The 17,589-nt window shown below is 38.4% G+C and overlaps 1 protein-coding gene across 3 annotated transcripts in view; it reads left to right on the top strand.

Annotated features, from left to right (window-relative positions):
• The window catches only part of DAB2 (DAB adaptor protein 2), a 28,691-nt gene extending 15,540 nt beyond the window's left edge, over positions 1–13,151 (top strand). For 2 of the 3 annotated variants that reach the window (XM_048930751.1, XM_048930750.1), the window contains exons 6-15: positions 1,277–1,363; positions 1,577–1,600; positions 1,864–1,911; positions 2,082–2,144; positions 3,154–3,789; positions 4,597–4,750; positions 5,271–5,786; positions 6,340–6,431; positions 7,175–7,239; positions 7,980–13,151. In XM_048930751.1, the coding sequence (XP_048786708.1) occupies positions 1,277–1,363; positions 1,577–1,600; positions 1,864–1,911; positions 2,082–2,144; positions 3,154–3,789; positions 4,597–4,750; positions 5,271–5,786; positions 6,340–6,431; positions 7,175–7,234 (1,680 nt within the window). In that variant the 3' untranslated portion in view covers positions 7,235–7,239; positions 7,980–13,151. The remainder of the gene's footprint in view (positions 1–1,276; positions 1,364–1,576; positions 1,601–1,863; positions 1,912–2,081; positions 2,145–3,153; positions 3,790–4,596; positions 4,751–5,270; positions 5,787–6,339; positions 6,432–7,174; positions 7,240–7,979) is intronic. The other variant, XM_048930752.1, reaches the window with a different exon arrangement.
• The last annotated feature ends 4,438 nt before the right edge of the window (positions 13,152–17,589 follow it).

The raw sequence follows: 17,589 nt of genomic DNA, 5'->3' as shown, positions 1-17,589 counted from the left end.
TAAGCTGCTAGATGATCGTGTCTAAAATAGTCACCACTTGAACAGCCAAGACTTCAGTGCTTAGATATTCCCTCACACACACACTTTCCTACATTCCTGTAGGACCTCTTATCAGCTTCAGACCCAATGCAGGTGAGAGCGAGGGGCTCCCTGTTAGAATTTTAGTAACAGCTGTTTCACCATTGAGCTTGTTTTATTTCAGACTCCTGTTCTGATCTGCTTCACTGGAACTGCAGATTAAGCACAAAAGCTTTCTGTATGATCAAGTGGAGTCTGTTCTCTGGGCTTTACACCGTGGGGTGCAGCTTACTAGTCTGTAAGCTTAGCCAAGCCATAGAGAGCTCTTTATTTAGCTGCTAGTTGCTTTTAAACATAAACACATCTGAGTAATAAGCAGTTCAGCAGATCTAGACTACTGCTGTAGCTGTACTCTTTGTCAAAGTGATAACTTGAAATGGTTTTGCCTGCAATTGCATATCTGAAACACTTGATTAGGAGAGAAGGATGCTCACGTATGAACAAAGAGACCAGTTCAACAGATTTTCTGCTCAAGCCAAAGGTAGTGACTGAGCAGCAGGACTTGTCTCTGACTTGTCAGGACTTTATACTGACTCAGCTGCAATATGCTTCAAGCAAAAGTTTCTAATCAGTATAGCTTAATAGCTGAAACTGCTACCACTTCAACAACTGCTCCAAATATTCTTGATAACGTTCTGTTTAGAGCCACCCATTCTTGTTCACAAAATGCAATATCTTTCTAATTCACACTGAACTTCCATCCAGGTGCAGATGTCTCCTCTAAGTGTTACCTGGTATCTGTTCCGCACATACTTGAATGATTGCATTAAAATAAATATAATACTAAAGAAGCATTCTCCAATTTCATTGTTGGAGTTGGTAGAAAGCGGAGAGAACGTATGTTGTTATCATCTCATGAATACACCGGAGCTTCAATGCCCTGTACATTTCTGAGGAAATGTTTAGGACTTGCCATGTACTTATGAAATTGTGAATTTTAGGGGGGAAAAAAAAAAGTTTAACATAGACACTGTCACTTTCCCCAGGGAGTTAACTGTTCTGGGCTGATGGTATGCCATCACCCCAGCTCTCTGCATAAGAGAGTTTATGAAGAGACCAGGCAGTCTTTGAAGTCTTGCTTTTCCTAGTATCTCAACTGTACTATTGCATCACATAGGAAAGTTTGACTTGCAGTTTCCTGGACTTCCACTGAAGCTAAAAACAAAGTAATTTGTAGTCTAAATATGTGCTTTTTCAGGCTGAGCCTCTAGTTGTTGATCTTAAGGACCTCTTCCAACTAATATATAACATGAAGAAGAAGGAAGAAGAGGAAGGCAAGAAAAAGGCAAGTAAAATTACAGATGCTGCAGCAATTTGCATAAAATAAAGTTTGTTTTAGCTTTGGCTGGGCTTGTAGACCACTGTGAGACATGGTACTACTGGCTGGCAGTTGTGCCAGCAGTTTCATCACTAGATTTAGGAGGTAAGCTAACTAAAGCCTCTTACTTTGGATAATCTACCTGATGTTTAGATACTAAAAGCTTTTTTTCTTCTTTAGAGTGAAGAAGCAAATAAGACTCAGGTAAGTCACTCTAACTCATCTTCACTTGATCAGGTATTCTGCTGATAGAACTGGCTCTGTCTTTCTTCATGGCTCTAGCATTATGGTGGAACCATGAGATGCCCAAATACACTGGAAATGGAGACAAATGTGTCCGCAGAACTCATAATAGGGATCTCCCATACTTTTTCTTTGATAACATTTGCTTGTTCAAGCATGTAAGTTCAGTGCTTAAGGCAGCTTTTGTTATTCTTGACACTGACACTGTTGTCCATCTATTCCAGAATGGTAGCGAGACCCTATCTGCAGGTCAAGCTAACAAACTGAAACTGGTACGTTAAATTTTAGAGCTTTATCCTGATGCCATTAAAGTTCATAGCAGACTATCCCCATGTCATACAGGAAATGCAAGTTTTATAGATGTTCAGTAGATATGTGTAATACTTGGGTTTGCTTTTGCAACAACTCTGACACCAATTCTTTCAATACTTTTGGCTTCAAGGGAGTTGACCAGATGGACTTGTTTGGGGATATGTCAACACCTCCTGATGTGAGCAGTCCCACAGTAAGTGGACTCCAGCTTTACTTATCTCACTTCTATGTTTGAGAGCAAACTTTGTCTGAGTAGTAAGATGTATTTTGTTCTGGTTTTACAGAAGCCTTTTCCTAGTCATAGCAATATATTAAAAACTTAGAGATATGATAGTGGGAACATATTAAATAGACTAGCTAATATTCTTATCCAACAGTATTCACTGAAGTCTGTGTGACAGAAATACTACTTACTCCTATGTTGTTAGCTATAGGCCTTATAAATATGTACTAGCAGAATATGCTTGTGCTGTAGGAAAAAAATAGAAACTCAGTTAACAACCTTTAAAGTTGAAACTTATTTTTTAGATGAGTCAATAAGTTCCAAGTGGACTTCTAGGTACTACAGATGTAAGCTAGGTCCCATAAAACAGGGCCTAACTTCACAGAAGTATGCATTTACCTTGTAAAAACTCATTGACTTCAAAATTGTATTAGTTTGCTCTGGCACAAAAAGTTATTAGTAGTCATGCAACAATTGGTGTTGCAATTGATGTCAGCAGAGCTATTGACTAGGTCTTCTGCCACCTGCATTGGTGGATAGTGTGTTAACCTTCTCCACAGGCAAACTGCTTTGTAATCTTACTCCAAAGCTGAGACTGCAACTTGAAATCACTCTAAGGCAATGTGATTTCACAGTTGTTAAAACAAAGGACTAAAACCCAGGCTGTCACTGGAATCAAACATCCCTAGGTATAATTAGTGCTAATGACTAAAACTTCCGTTAAATTAAGTTCACTTGAACTAAAGGGATCTTGAAACAGGTGCTTTCAACAAAGAATTTTTTGAACTGAGTAGCTGAGATATGATTATAGCTACCAGGCTTATAAAATGGTACCTTAGTGTGACTTCAGCATGACATTGAATACATATTAGTATGATGTGCTGGATACCAAAATTGTCCTATAAATTTTCCTTTAAGCTTGTGTACTTTGCAGTAGGTGATACAGAAAACTAACTTTCTTTTCTTTCTGAACGAATAGGAAACTAAAGAGATTCTCTTAGTGGATCTTAACTCAGAAATTGAGACCAAACAGACTTTTACAAAAGAGGATCTCTTCTTGAATGGCATCACACCTTCCCTTCCACAACCAAAGCCACGGCCACCCTTCTTGCCAGAAAGTTCTTTCTCTACCAATCTCAACTTCTTTCCCACACCTAATCCAGATCCTTTCAGTGATGATCCTTTTGCACAGCCAGACAAATCCACACCACCTTCATTTGATTCTCTAAAATCTGCTGATCAGAAGAAGGAAAATCTGAGTACCTTGACATCGGTGGGTAATGGTGCTTCAAATGGTGATGTTGACTACTTTGGTAAGCAGTTTGACCAGATATCTAATAGAGTTGGCAAACGAGAAGCACTAACAAGCCAGTGGCCATTTGACAGTAAGCCACCCACAGCAAGAACTCCAAATGGGGTACCAGAGAGAGAACAGAATGGCTTTCTTAAAGCCCCATCAAACCTCTTTGTGGAAGATCCTTCCAAAGGAGTAACTCTGCAAAATGGAGTAAAGCTGGATTCTGAAAGCAATATCCAGCTCTTGTCACATGAATCTATAACAATTAGCCCACCACCACAAAGTAACAAGCCAGGAAGAGGAAGGAGGTCTGTCAAGGTGAACAATGTTCAAGTAATTAATGGTGATATGCATGCTCTTACTTAGAGAAGCTGGGTGAAGGAAGCTTTTCTTTCTTCATACTGTGTAAATGACTAAAGAGTTTCACAGTGTTTCTCTTCCACCTGCCATGCTTACTCTAACCTCTCTGCAGCAGTGGTAAATCCTAACTCTCATGAATGCTCTATAGTAGCTATGATTACTAAACATGTGTTCTTTTCCTTAATGCTGCCGTACTTCTGTAAAGGTCTGGTAAGTATACTGCTGAAATATTGATGCCAGGTACAATGCCAATAGCTGTTACGATAGCTATGATAGAAACACACAGCCTGTGGCTTCTTAACAATGAGGTACCAATAGTAGTTTACAGAAGTCGATGTGGCTTCACAGTGCCTGCCAAATTTCCTAGTCGTACACAGGGTGTGTCTGGGTTAATCTCTTGCAGCCAAACGATACAGAACTCAGTTGATGACCTTGACATAACTTCAGGGGTCATTATAGTCTGGGCAGGAATATTTGTATGTGAGGAGAAGAGGATTCTCGTTATGGTAACAAGTAATTCAGTTACTCTGTCTTATTCTTCTGCTGTTGACCTGGAACTACTATATATTATATAGAATGCCAAACTTATCAGTAGGCATAAACTGGTGAAGTTTGAATCACTTATACCGAGTACCTTTAAAATACGGCAAAGCCTCATGCTCTGCTGTCGCTAAAATAACAGCTTGTAGCTTCAGATTAAGATTTCTTAATCATGTTAGTTTATATTCTGCCATGCCATTTCACAACAACTTTTTTTCTTTCCAGACTGCATCAAATGACTTGTTTAGCTCGGACTTTTTTGCACCAACTACAGAGAGCCTTGGCTTAAACTCGTCAGTACAGACAGGACCAGTGCAAACTAATCGAGTGGACCTCTTCAAAACAAGCTCTGCCACAGCCCCTCCATTGGCTGGCCTAGGTTAGTTCACATCAAATATCTTAGACTGGAATAAGAGCTTGAATTTAAACCCAGCACAGATGTTCTAATTACCTTTTATTCCATATGCAGTGCTTAATCCATGTGCTGTCGTAAACTATTAAATTCTGTGAATTAGGGACCTGAATTCTGCATCTTCAACTAGAACAGGACCTTTTGCTTAAACTTTGACAACAGCTCCAGGTTGTTCCAGGATGCTTATGTGTGTATCACAGCTTGAGATGCTAAAGTACTATTGCTGGAGGATCTTAGTAAATACTTACACAGAAGTAACTATCAACCACAATTCTGTTATTTAAGGACTGATATGAAGTAAAGGAAAAAATACTAACCCTTTTCTCACCTGCTCCCTTACCCCAGTGGCATTATATTAATGGTAAATCAACAGATTTTTACAAACAGCACATGAAGAATGCCTTTCTGGTATCAACAGTGGAATTGGTACACTCATTCTTGATTTTTGAATCACTGAAGCACTGTGTAACAACCGTATTCCCCACAGGTGGCTTGCCATCACCATGGAATACGGAGATGCCTGCCTTCACTCAGGCCACATCTGTCTTTCCTGGGTCTATGATGCCTACCCAGTCTCCAGGATTTACTCAACAACTTACTTTTGGCTCTCAAGCAGTGCCAAGCTGGAGCCAGCCTGGATCTTTTGGTCCAACAGCATCTCAGTCCTCTGGCCTCTGGGTACAGCCAGCACAACTTCCATCTGCTCCATGGGTACAGCCATCCAGTGCTGTAAATCCCTTCCAGAGTAGTGTGTTTGCACCTTCAACACTACCAGCTCAGACACAGTCTGTAATGCCCTCTGTGTCAACAACAAGCCCACCTCAGCCACCACCTAGAACTGCACCTCAGAAGGAGTTATCCAAGAAAGAGAGTGATGCTTTTATTGCTCTGGATCCACTTGGTGATAGAGAGATGAAGGACGTCAAAGAAATGTTCAAAGATTTCCAGCTGACAAAGCCACCTGCAGTACCAGCAAGAAGAGGAGAGCAGCAAAGTTTTTCAGGTGCCTCTGGAGCCTTCAGCAATTGCTTTATTAATAAAGTACCTAGATAGTACAGGTCACAGTGACAGTTAGCAAGCTGTCCATGAATGGTAAAATCTTTATTGTATTTGAATAGCTACTCAGGTAACATGATGGCTGATCATGTCTTGTCTCACAGCTATGATTATACTGATTGTTTTATTTACTTTAAAGTTCTTAAAAAGAGGATTGAAGGACCTTTTCCCTTAATAGCATTACACAGACCATTGTTAGTGGCCAAACTCTGATGCATCTAGTGTCTAGGCTGGACTGAGGTAGAGTAGGTCTGTGCAGTGTTAGAAGGCCCAGATAGCTTATGTGTATTGATGAATAGGCAGGAGATAAAACTGAGGTCATGCAAAGCAACTTGCATGCTTTTTTCAATTTTTTTAATCTATTTTTGTTTGTTTGTTTTGGTTTGTTGTTTTGTTTGTTTTTAAACATCTAATTGGATGAGTTTAAGGTTAGTGTGCTGATAGGGCTTAGTACACGTAAAAGCTGTTTAGTGATATAGCAGTATGTCTCCTCCTCCTAGAACCACTGAAGCCTGTTCCCAGACAAAGTGCACTACCAATTGATGGCCTGTTTGAAAGTCAACCTAAACCAGACCTTTTCAATGTCTCCTCTGTAAGTAACAGATGTTTTCTCTATACCCATTACTGCACCCCACCAACAGAAATATTTGTGATATTTGTGCAGTGGCTTTAGAGGCCATGGAATAAAACTTCTTGCATACCCGATCTAACAAAAAAACCTTCTTGAAAGAAGGCTAATGAAGCTTTATTCCATTTAGCTAATGTCCATAACCAGTGCCCCAAGCTGTGAAGCCCCTCTGCAACTTTGTTTCTGTATGGGGGGAGTTTCTACAAAGGACTGTAAAGTAATGGAGGTGAAGTGGAAGACTTCTACAGCTATGCTGACTTCTATGGAGAGCAGACAGTGTTGACTGTGCAGTGTTTGCTGAACAGATGGGAGGATCCCATGTTCAGTATCCTCTTGGGGAAGGAAGTGGCCTATCCACTTCACTCCATTTGGTACATGACGCTTGGAGTCCCTGATGGAAAAACCTGGATCACCTCCAGAATGCTGACTTCAAACATCTGACATTTGGCTAATCAGATTTCATCATGAATACACTAATTCAGTTCCACATGGCTTTTCTAAAGGATACCTTAACCCAAACTAATGTGTACTAACACAGCTTTAGATCTCCTTAAGTTCCTTAAAGCAAGGCATCTAATACCTGTTTAGCCAGTGCTCTTCAGTATTCTTTCCAGAAGGAGTTTGGAATCAAAACCAGCTGAAATAACCATGAAGAATAAAATCTGAAAAACCTTTAATGACTAATAATTTATTACTTTTCTTGGCAGGAATCTCAGAAGCAACATTCTGGCCCATTTGGTGGTCCTTCTGGCAACCCTTTTGCATAGACCAGGTAATATTTACTCTATTTAGGCAAACTACTTCAACTTTAAATTCTTTTCAACTAGCTCTTTGCCAGCAGTTTTCATGAATCAGCTACACTGGCTTAACTTTATTGCTCCTCTGAAGTATTGCTTGCTGTACTCTAGAAGCATTCTTCTAAGGACCCCTGCTTAGAGTTGTACATGCTGTCTGCCTAGGTCTAACTAGTGTCACTTTCTTAACAATAAAGATCCTGTTTCTCCATGGTCTTAAATCTCAAAGTCATAATAGATGTCTATTTCCTTTCCTTGAGGAAAGTTAATAAGTATGCCAAGTCTGTGGGGCATGTTTACAGGAGAGTGTTAGCAGAAAGCCCAATGCAGCTCTCTGAAGTGTAGTATCTGAAGTTTTATTGGATTATAACCTGGGTGAATTAAAGTGATAACAAGCTAGGAGCTGTTATGTCATGGGAAACAAATTAACTCATGCTCTCTTGTCACTGACTAAAGAGCATGAATTGTCAAATGTGTGGCAGAGGAAAGATTAGCTAATTTAAATCATGGCATCAGTAAGGTTAGAAAGCATCTCTAAGATAATCTAGTCTAAATGTCAGCCCACTGTACTACATCCCTAAGTGCCATATATACACTTTTTTGTCTTTTAACAGAAGACGAGTACTGCTATTGCTTTAAATTTGCCCTTAGTATCTATAAGCTAGTTTAAACTATGAAGCTATAACTTCAAGTCATTCTAACCTTAAATTCTTTTCAGTATACTAGGCATAAACAGGAAAGGAGAAATGGAATAACTGGACCTCTTTTCAACATCCAATTTCTACTTTTTTCATTTTTGTCTGCCACTCTTGCTGTCGTTCCATGATGTGTCATCTAAAACATGTCCAGGTGGATTGAAGCATAAACACTGAAGAACATGCTGTGAAGACAGTAATTCAGGGCGAATGGAAACTTACACTCAACCTTGAAGACCCAAAATCAAATTGGTGGATGTTAATTTTACTTTAGGCTTTGCAGTTGTTTGTGGAAGAGCTTAGCAGCACTAAGTCACGTGTTTTATACAATGCAGTCACCTCAATTTCTCTTTATTGTAGCACTTACTGTCCTGAAACATGGGAATTGAATGTACCTAGGGAAGAAATGCTGCCTTAACATAAGGGAATTGAATTAGTGGCTGCTCCACACTTTAAACAACTAGGTCAGTTGATGTATGTTTAGACAATATCAGCCAGTTGTAAAGTTATGTGGATATTACATGCTTCTAAATGATGAATGAACATATGACTTGGTCTCTAAGCCATAAAGATTGCATGAAACTGGGTGTTGGGGGGAGGGGGAACATATCCAATACACTTGTTCCATTAACTAATGGTAAAAGTAGCATTCTGCCATAAACATATAATAAAGGGACTAACCGTAGGGTCTTCAACAGAGCTGCTGGGGTCCTGAGCAATAGGGGTCTACTGCAGGATCAAATAAGCTGAAACATTTCTTGAAGGACATTGAGGTATTCATGGACACTAACTGTTGTATTGGTGCTAATATAGCTATTTGAGGGAGGGAAATCTATGAAGATTACCTTTCTTTATCAAGGTGGCTTGGCAGACAAATGGAACAAGCAGATAGGTCAGACATGATGTAGTACAACGTTATTCCAGTGTGTTAGAAAGTAAAAAGACAATCATTGCTTTACTCTATGCCTTGATTCCTTGTGAACAGATATACCATCTCTGTGTCATTAATGTGAGGCATAATCTCTTAAACAGTGCCTTTCCAAAAAAAAAAAAAAAAAAAAAACCTCTTTACTAACAGACCTTTAAATCAGAAATCAGTCTGATGTTACAACTAGTTGTAACACTTTGTCAATGGGGATAGCTGATATCTGAGTGGTTGTTGTTTTTTTGTTTTTTTGTTTTTTTCTGTTAATACTAAGTATAAACTTGAAATAGTATAAATCAAATGCCTAAGCAGTTGCTGAACTGGAGATCTAAGAAAATCAACTTGAAGACAGCCTTAGTACTCAATTCAGCAGGTCATGCAATTATATAAACCTTTCTTGCACTTTCTGTAATGCAAAAAAAGCTATGAATTTAAATATTTGTCTCAAACTGGAAATGTAGAAACTTCTGGATATTACACTGCTATATAGAACTGTAGTATCTCAAGTGATGTTACCTAATGACATTAAAAACAAGCAACTCTCATAGCAAAGAAACATCTGTGTGGCTGTTGGTTTTATCCTTACAACTCAGTCTTTTGATATAATTGATTCTATGATTTTTGGTGCTGGCTAAGAATTGTTTCACAGGTTCCTAACATAGCTGTTTGACAGCATTCTCTTAAGTCTTTCTGTAGCATATTGTGTCTCAGGCCTGTTCAACGTGAATTGCTCCTCATTAAATTCTCAGCTGACTTAAGTGTTTCCTGCTAGTAATGTGGATAGCCAACAAGAATAAATAAATGGGAAATTTTCTGTCTTAGGTGGCTGTCAGCTTTAATTTTTTTCTGAATAATTTAGAATAAGTTCTTACTTAAATCCGTTGTTACTGGCATTGATTAGTAGCTTGAAAAATGCCTATTTGGAAGGAAGTTCATTTTTCATTTCCATATTGAAGTATAGGCATTCAAAGAATCACTTTTGGCTGCAAGGAGATGTGATTTAGTATCTGGAGATACTATCTAATCTAAACCTTAAAAAATTCTGTTCTTTAGTGCTTAAGTGAAGGGCTACTCTTTTAAATACACTATACATTTGAAATCAGCAAATAATCATTTAGAAGCTTTTCAGGCTAAAATTAATAGCCCTATGATGCTGGGGCTTGACAAAAGCTGACAAGATCAATAAATTATAAAATAGCTTGGGTTGTAAGGGACCTGTTGTGGGTAGGGTTGCCATCCACTAGATCAGGCTGCCCAGGGCCTCATGCAGCCTGGTCTTAAACACCTCTGGGGATGGGGCATCCATTGCTCTCTGGACAGCCTGTTTCAGTGCCTCACCACCCTCTGTATAAAGAATTTTCACCTAACATAAATCTCATTTATTTTAGATTTAAAGCCATTCTCCCTTTTACTGTCACTGTCGGACCATGTAAAAAGTTGGTTTCCTTTCTGTTTATAAGCTCCCTTTAAATACTGGAAGGCTGAAAAGAGTTATCCCTGTAGCCTTCTCTTCTCCAGACTGAACAAGACCAGCTCCCTCTGCATTTATTCATAGGAGAAATGCTCTGGCCTTCTGAGGATCCTTGAGGCCTCCTCTGAACCTGCTCCAAAAACTTCACATGTTGTTGATCACTGATTGCTGTTAGAAGGACCTCTTAGAGACTGGCTGAAGATGCTTGTTGGTTGGCTAACTGAGCTTAAATAGCTGTTTATTCTGACTTACTTTCTGTCTTAAAGAACAGTCATCTGTGTTGGTGTATATATAGCACTAGCTGAAGCTAATGAAGAAACTACAATATTACAAGCATCTGTGTCTCATATTCTTGCTCAACAAATGAGTTTTATGCAAATGGGACTCATCAGATTGGATTATTGCTGCATAAAATCAAGTGTTAGACAGGAAAAAAAAAAACAACAACAAAAAACTCTGCCTTATTCCACCCCTCCAAAAAAAAAAAGGGGGGGAACAAAAATAGAAGTAAATTTCTCAATTTTGCATCATAATGTAGAGTATACTTAGAATAGATTATAAAGTTTGAGTTCAAATACTTAAGTAATATTTAACTGCTAAACAGCAGGTTATTTTGAGTTATTTCTGTCTTGGGGTTGTACACAAGACATGGTATCTTAAATTCTTAGATCTGGGTTACAACAAACTTCTGAATAAGAATGATCTTCTGGAGAGCTGGCTTGGAGTTGGGCTTTGGTGATAGAGACTTGAAAAGGCTTTGAAACAAAAAAAGTACTGCTCTTCTCTATTAGTAGGAAGAGAAGAAAGAATGTCACTACTTTATTCTTCCAGTGTTCCACATGAGGATCGCAAAGATGTTAAAAGTAACATCCTCAGCTAAGGATCAGTTTACTGTAGACCCTAGCTTAGGGTCAACAGGCTTCTGGGGAAAGAGTTGTTTAGGGCAATAGGTAGGGTAGTGGGACTGTGTGATATAGGCAGCACTGCAGCAGCTGCAGCGTTTACTACTGGAAGTGTTTACTACTAGTATATTTGTTTACACTAGTATAGTGACAGTGGAAATTCCAAGGCATCAGAGGCAGGTAAGAGAGTAAAACAGGTTGTCAAACAACCCTGCAATTACTGAGCTATTGAAAATTCAATGGTTAGAAACATGCATATGTTGATTCAGTATCTCAGTAACAGCTTACTTCATATGTAACCTGAACATATAATAAATAGTACTTGAAAGTTGAAGAGACTGGTGTATCTTCCTTGTCCAAAATGCAGCTTTCTCAGGTTTTTGGAATCAGGTTACATCTGTTTTGTCTCCTGCTGTGTTTATACAAGGAAAGGGCATCATTATAATAGAGGGCAATGCACTGTATGCAACAGAAGCTCCATCACACTGAGAAGTGCTTGTCTGCTGATCGGGTGGGTGCAGGAGCCCCACTGTAGTACAGAGGCAGCAGCATTTACTTGGAAAGGTGCAGAAGGAGAGCTACCTTGGAGTGGATGGATACTCAGAATTAAAGGCCAAAACTGAAGTAAATTACAAAGAGTAACCCAGGCAAGCTAGGCTTCAGTATCTCATCATTCTTCTGCTGTGCAGCATTGCTACCTGTGAAGATACAGTCACCCAAAATTATTGGCCTTGGTTTTCAAAATGGATAAGTCATCCTACAGTGCTTTGGTATGTACAGTCTAAGCGTCAAGAGACACGTTTTTCTATAACGTGATAGCTTTTCACTCACTGAGAGTCAGGAGTTTCATAGTGTGTGAAGTTGGGCACTAAAATGAATAGTCGCACTGGAAATTATAGGTCTTCATCTGAAACCAAACTGGCAAAGTGTTACACTCAGCAAGGTATGAATAGTTAGAGACCTAAGCACTTGTTTGCTTTTTCCAGCTGTACATTAGCCTTCTAGCAAATAACATGTTTATTCATGAGCTTTCTTTTAACTCAGGAAAACATTTAGACATTTGTTTAGGCTTACCGACAATTCCACAAGCTTAATACGCTCAGAAATTAGAAAGTCATACTGAAGCATTATGCCAATTTGAGATGTGCTGGTATGCCTTCGCTTCAAGTACGAAGGTCATGGTCACAATCTGAAAAGGGGAAAAAACTGTCTTAATAAATTTTTGAGTTTTTTTCTCCTGGTAATTTTAAGCCAGCAAAGAAAAGTTAGGCAGTTAATCTGAGTAACAAGTACTTCTATGAAAGAGGCGGAAAACAGCTAGAAAATGCTTCCAAAATATTGATCTACAATTTAAATACAAACTCAATGTGATTTTAGTATGCTGCTCAGGGTTATACTGGCATGTGGGTTTTTTTGACAGCTCTTCAGAAAAAGCTTTTCTCAGGGGGATGAGAGTACAGAAGGCTGTATCTCCAACAGGAGAAAGATGAGCAGCTGGAACGCATCGTTGCACTGTAACCCCTGCATCTAGAAGAAGGGTAAGCTGTAACCGAATGTCTCCATACCAAAGCAACAATCAAAAAAGCGTTATCAGTTTATGGGAAAATATCAAATTGCAGCTCCTAAAATAGCAGGTTTGTGATTCGATGAAACCCGTAATCATTTCAGACCTGAAGCCATAATAATAAGGGAAGACTGTGTCCAGATGTGCAGAGCTAGTCAAGTACTCCCACTGAAAATTTCTGTGGAAAGATTTTTATGGCCAGGTTGATATTCCTATTAAGAACACTACTTTTTCTTCTTTTAAACATTAAAGAAGCAGTCTTTTCAATTAGAATAGATTTTTCTTTTCTTAGGGGCCTCTTTTAAGAGTACAAAAAAAAAAAAAAAAAAGAAAGACTTGAAAGTAGATAAAATATTTATGATGTATTTCCTCCCAGGATTCAAAATACTGGAAATAATGACATAAATAAATAGATAAAGTAAGCATCTCTACACAGTTGCTAAGGTATATATTCTTTTTACAACATAAGCTGTCCCAGCGGACTTTCAACCAATGATTTCACTGAAGATGCTTAATTTTGAAAAGTTATACGTTCAGCTGAAAATTCCTTAGTTCTGGAAGTTCTCTTTTCTCTCTAAGAATATTAGAACTTTTATTAATATTTCAAATTTCATACCAGAAGTGTTGAAGGTTTCAGACAGTTTGGCAGAAAAACGTGACTGGTAGACAAGAAGCTGAACATGAGCCAGCACTTGCAGTCCAGAAGGCCAACTGTGTTCTGGGCTGCATTGAAAGAGGGGTGGCCAGGTGGGAGAGGGAAGTGATTGTCCCCCTCTGCTCAGCTCTTGTGAGGCCCCATCTGCAGTACTGCATCCACGTCTGGGGCTCCCAGTACAGGAAAGACACAGAGCTTTTGGAACGAGTCCCGAGGAGGGCCATTAAGATGATCAGAGGCCTGGAGCACCTCTCCTGTGAGGAAAGGTTGAGGGAACTGGGCTTGTCTAGCTTGGACAAGAGTAGGCTCTGGGGAGACCTCATTGTGGCCTTCCTGTATTTGAAACAAACTGGAGAGAGAACAGCTGTTTACATAGGTTGATAGTGATAAGACAAGGGGGAATGGTTTAAAACTAAGACAGGGGAGGTTTAGGTTAGATATTAGGAGGAAGTTTTTCACACAGAAGGTGGTGAGGCACTGGAACAGGTTGCCCAAGGAGGCTGTGGATGCCCCATCCCTGGAGGCATTCAAGGCCAGGCTGGATGTGGTTCTGGGCAGCCTGATCTCGTGGTTGGCAACCCCTGTATGCAGGGTGTTGAAATTAGATGATCTTTGTGGTCCTTTTCAACCCAGGCCATTCTATGATACGATATGTAGAGCTGTGAAATTGACCATATTCATCTCACAGAACCAGAACCAGACTGACTTTCAACGTAAATCTGTTAGATTTCTTTTTATTCCATAGTGGGTTGTGTTCTAATTCAGCAAAGGATGCTTTACAGTTCTATGAAGAAGTTCCCCCAGTTTCTATTTAAGTCAAACTGAATATACAAAAAGGGGCATATGTTTTAGTAATTTTCTACTAGGGAATGCTTTCCCTAAGTAGTGCTTTAATGCTAGAGATTAAATATCCAGTATGTAGATGTGTGGGTTGCAAACCCAAAACCAAAACATGCAAAATGCTTAAGAAAAGGGTAATTCCTATGATCTCTCATTATAACTTTGGTCAGATTTATATTCTTTTCCTGTTATTTTCATTCAGTGTTTTTTTAACTATCCATAATAGGAGTGTTCTTTCTTCTAGCATACATTTTCTACCTCGTACACAAGAACTGTTTTATGAAAAATCACTGACAAATATGCAGGACTGAAGGAAAATTAATGAAATGGATGTAGAGGCTTAGTGTCTAAAGTGATAAGACACGTTTCATCTGGGAACAAGGAAGCTTCTAGATTCAAAGATCTGAATTTGTAAAGTAATACAGGCATGGTATATGAATTAATGTAATTTTCAAGAAATATCACAAAAATGAAGTAGCATAAGTTAATGGTAATACCGCTAACCAAAGCAGAAAAGGAGAGATGATAGATGAATTTATAGTCACTGCTGACTGTCTTTTTTTCAACTACTGAAAAGTCCAGATATAGAATGAAAAACTAGAAAGAATGTATTTAATTATTAGTTCACAGCCATTGCATGACACCGACAGGTGAGTTAATTAATATCAATATGTTGCTTTATTATGATGGACTAACTACCTCAAATCTTTAAAAAACAATTGTACAACAAAATTGTGTACCTGACCTTGGTACAATTATTTTTTCACTCTTACTTAGAATACCAATTATTATAGTTCATATCCTCCAAACAGCAGTAATTTAAATAAATCAGAAATAATTATCTCTTGATTTCTTGATATTGAATTAATATTTTCCTGTGTTCTCCTAAAACACAATTAAAACAACAATCTATTAATGAAAAAGAATATAGAAACAATTAGAAGACATAATAACATTTTGTAATAGAGAGCAGTTCTCACACAAGTTACTTTTCTTAGCTATCTCAGTAAACTAAAAATTAAACTTAGCAGTATGGCTTTTTTTTTTCCATTTGAAGAAAAGAGCGAAAATTGCTCATTAAGTAATGAAAGAGTACAAAGGGAAAGATCTCAGTGAAGAATATCTGGGAGTATCATTTAAGGTCTAACTGGAAGAAAAAGAAAGATTTATTTTTATATTAGGTTGATGCATGAAGTGACAATTTGTGTGTAACAAAGATGATGACTGTTGAGATTTTTCTAATGAACTGTAAATTTGTACCACAGTTGCCATGCCATAATGATCACATTGACAGGCAGGAAGTTGGCAGGAAGGGGAAGAGTATGTAATGAACAAAAGCATAGTTTTGGGCACTGTGAAGACTCTAAAACTGTCTCAAAAGGCAAGAAAAAACAGAAAATACAGGCATTCCCGGAAGTGGAATCACATTCTAATTTGTGTACTGAAATGCAACATAGCTTTTGGAAGAACACTGACAACTGTTTTATGTTGTGTACTTAAAGATGATAAATATCCAGACAGTGAACTCTAAGTAAATCAAGCATTATGCTAATATACAGAGTCATATATAAATATGATATGAATATTCTTACAGTTATTATTTAGATGTTATTGTTATTATTGTTGTTGTTGTTGTTGTTATTACTAAGTAGCATTTCATAAGGAATCGATCATTCCCAATTACTTTACTTACACACTGCCTGCAGCTTTTGTTTTTCAGAATTACATTCTTCACTTCCCCAGAAAGTGAAAGAGAAGAAAACATAGTATACTACAGTACCACCTTGTGTTGAGAGGAAAAGGGTGCAGCCTGCATTTCACTGTGGAACAGCATGACTGCCCAACAGTCATCCGTTGTAGCAAGGAGAAATAAGCTTTATAGGCATTTTTAGAAGCAGGGATTTTTTAAATTATTTCTATTCTAATAAATTACTGAAGGTTTTCATGAGACGTGTAGAAGTTTATTAGTGATGCTGGCAACTTGCATAACTTGAAACCCATTTTCCACACTCAGCTACGTACAGGGACATGTACTGGCCATAAATATTGTGATCCTTGGAAAGACTGAAAACTTTATAGATAGAATATGATACAACATGATAGAAAGGCAGGACAAATAAACAAAATGCAATATGGAATCTCCAAAGAAGCAATTGCTTCTATAAGTATCTGCTGAACATTGGTATATAGGTATAGAGAACTACACCCCATGTGGTCACTTTTGGGGGTTTGAGATGGTTGAGATTTCCTCTTCTGCAGAGAATTCTACTACTTCTCCAAGTCACTCCCTGAGAGAAGAGACAAAACTGGGAGTAGCTGTGTCCAGCTTATATGTGGATTTTGTGCACTCTTGATACCAATCCCATCAGCAAACAAAATACCATGAGTTCTGGGAAAAAATAAACAAATAAATCAAGGCTAAAAGTAGCTGTTGATATGTTCTTTTTGAATCTACATGAATCACCTTATGTTTGTAAATATTTAGCAGATTTTTTCTACTTTTTTTTTTTTCAAACTTTATTCAAGTGCTTTCACTGAATTCAGTCTTAGGTTAATTTATTTCCAATCACATGTGTTCTTAGATATTCAGATTGAGATATTTTAAGTCTAATTTTTATAGGCTGGCTGTCCAGAAGTTTTAGGGGGGGGGGGAGTAAAAATTAAAGATTTTTAATGGTTGCCCTCACACTGCAGAAACTCAGAGCACCAGAGATACTTCTGAAATCATATTCTCATTTTCACACAGCTGGTGTGCCCATCTGTGAGACATGGCATATCCAGACAGCTATGAGGAGGACGCAGTCTGTGAGCAACCTGGGAGCTCTCACATCAGGACGTGTAAGGTAGTGTGACCAAACAAGGGAATACACAAATCATCAAAGAAAAGTGTAGCAAAAACAAGGTTTTTGTTGGATTTTGTGTTTGCTGCCTTCTCAACATCTGGTTCCCTGCTCTGTGGCCCATACACTGGCTCTCCACAACTTGGGGATCTTGAGATCATACTGTACACACTGCCTGAATGCAGAGCACGAATGATGCCCTCGGGAACCAGGCAAAGGAATGCAAGGCAGCTTATGGGCCCAGCATTTGCCAGGTCTGATTACAAGCTCAGAATATCAAATTTCAGGGCTTTTTTTTCCTCAGTTTGTGGAGAAATCTAAACAAGAATCAAGAAAGTTGCATTTCTTCCATCCATGAAAAATAAAAATCACAGAATCACAGAATTGTAGGGGTTGGAAGGGACCTCTAGAAATCATTATCTAGTCTAGCCCCCCC

Source organism: Lagopus muta, chromosome Z (assembly GCF_023343835.1).
Source record: "Lagopus muta isolate bLagMut1 chromosome Z, bLagMut1 primary, whole genome shotgun sequence".
In the NCBI taxonomy this organism is placed as follows: Eukaryota; Metazoa; Chordata; class Aves; order Galliformes; family Phasianidae; genus Lagopus; species Lagopus muta.
Note: the sequence above shows the minus strand (reverse complement) of the source record. Positions and strands in the feature narration are given on the sequence as shown.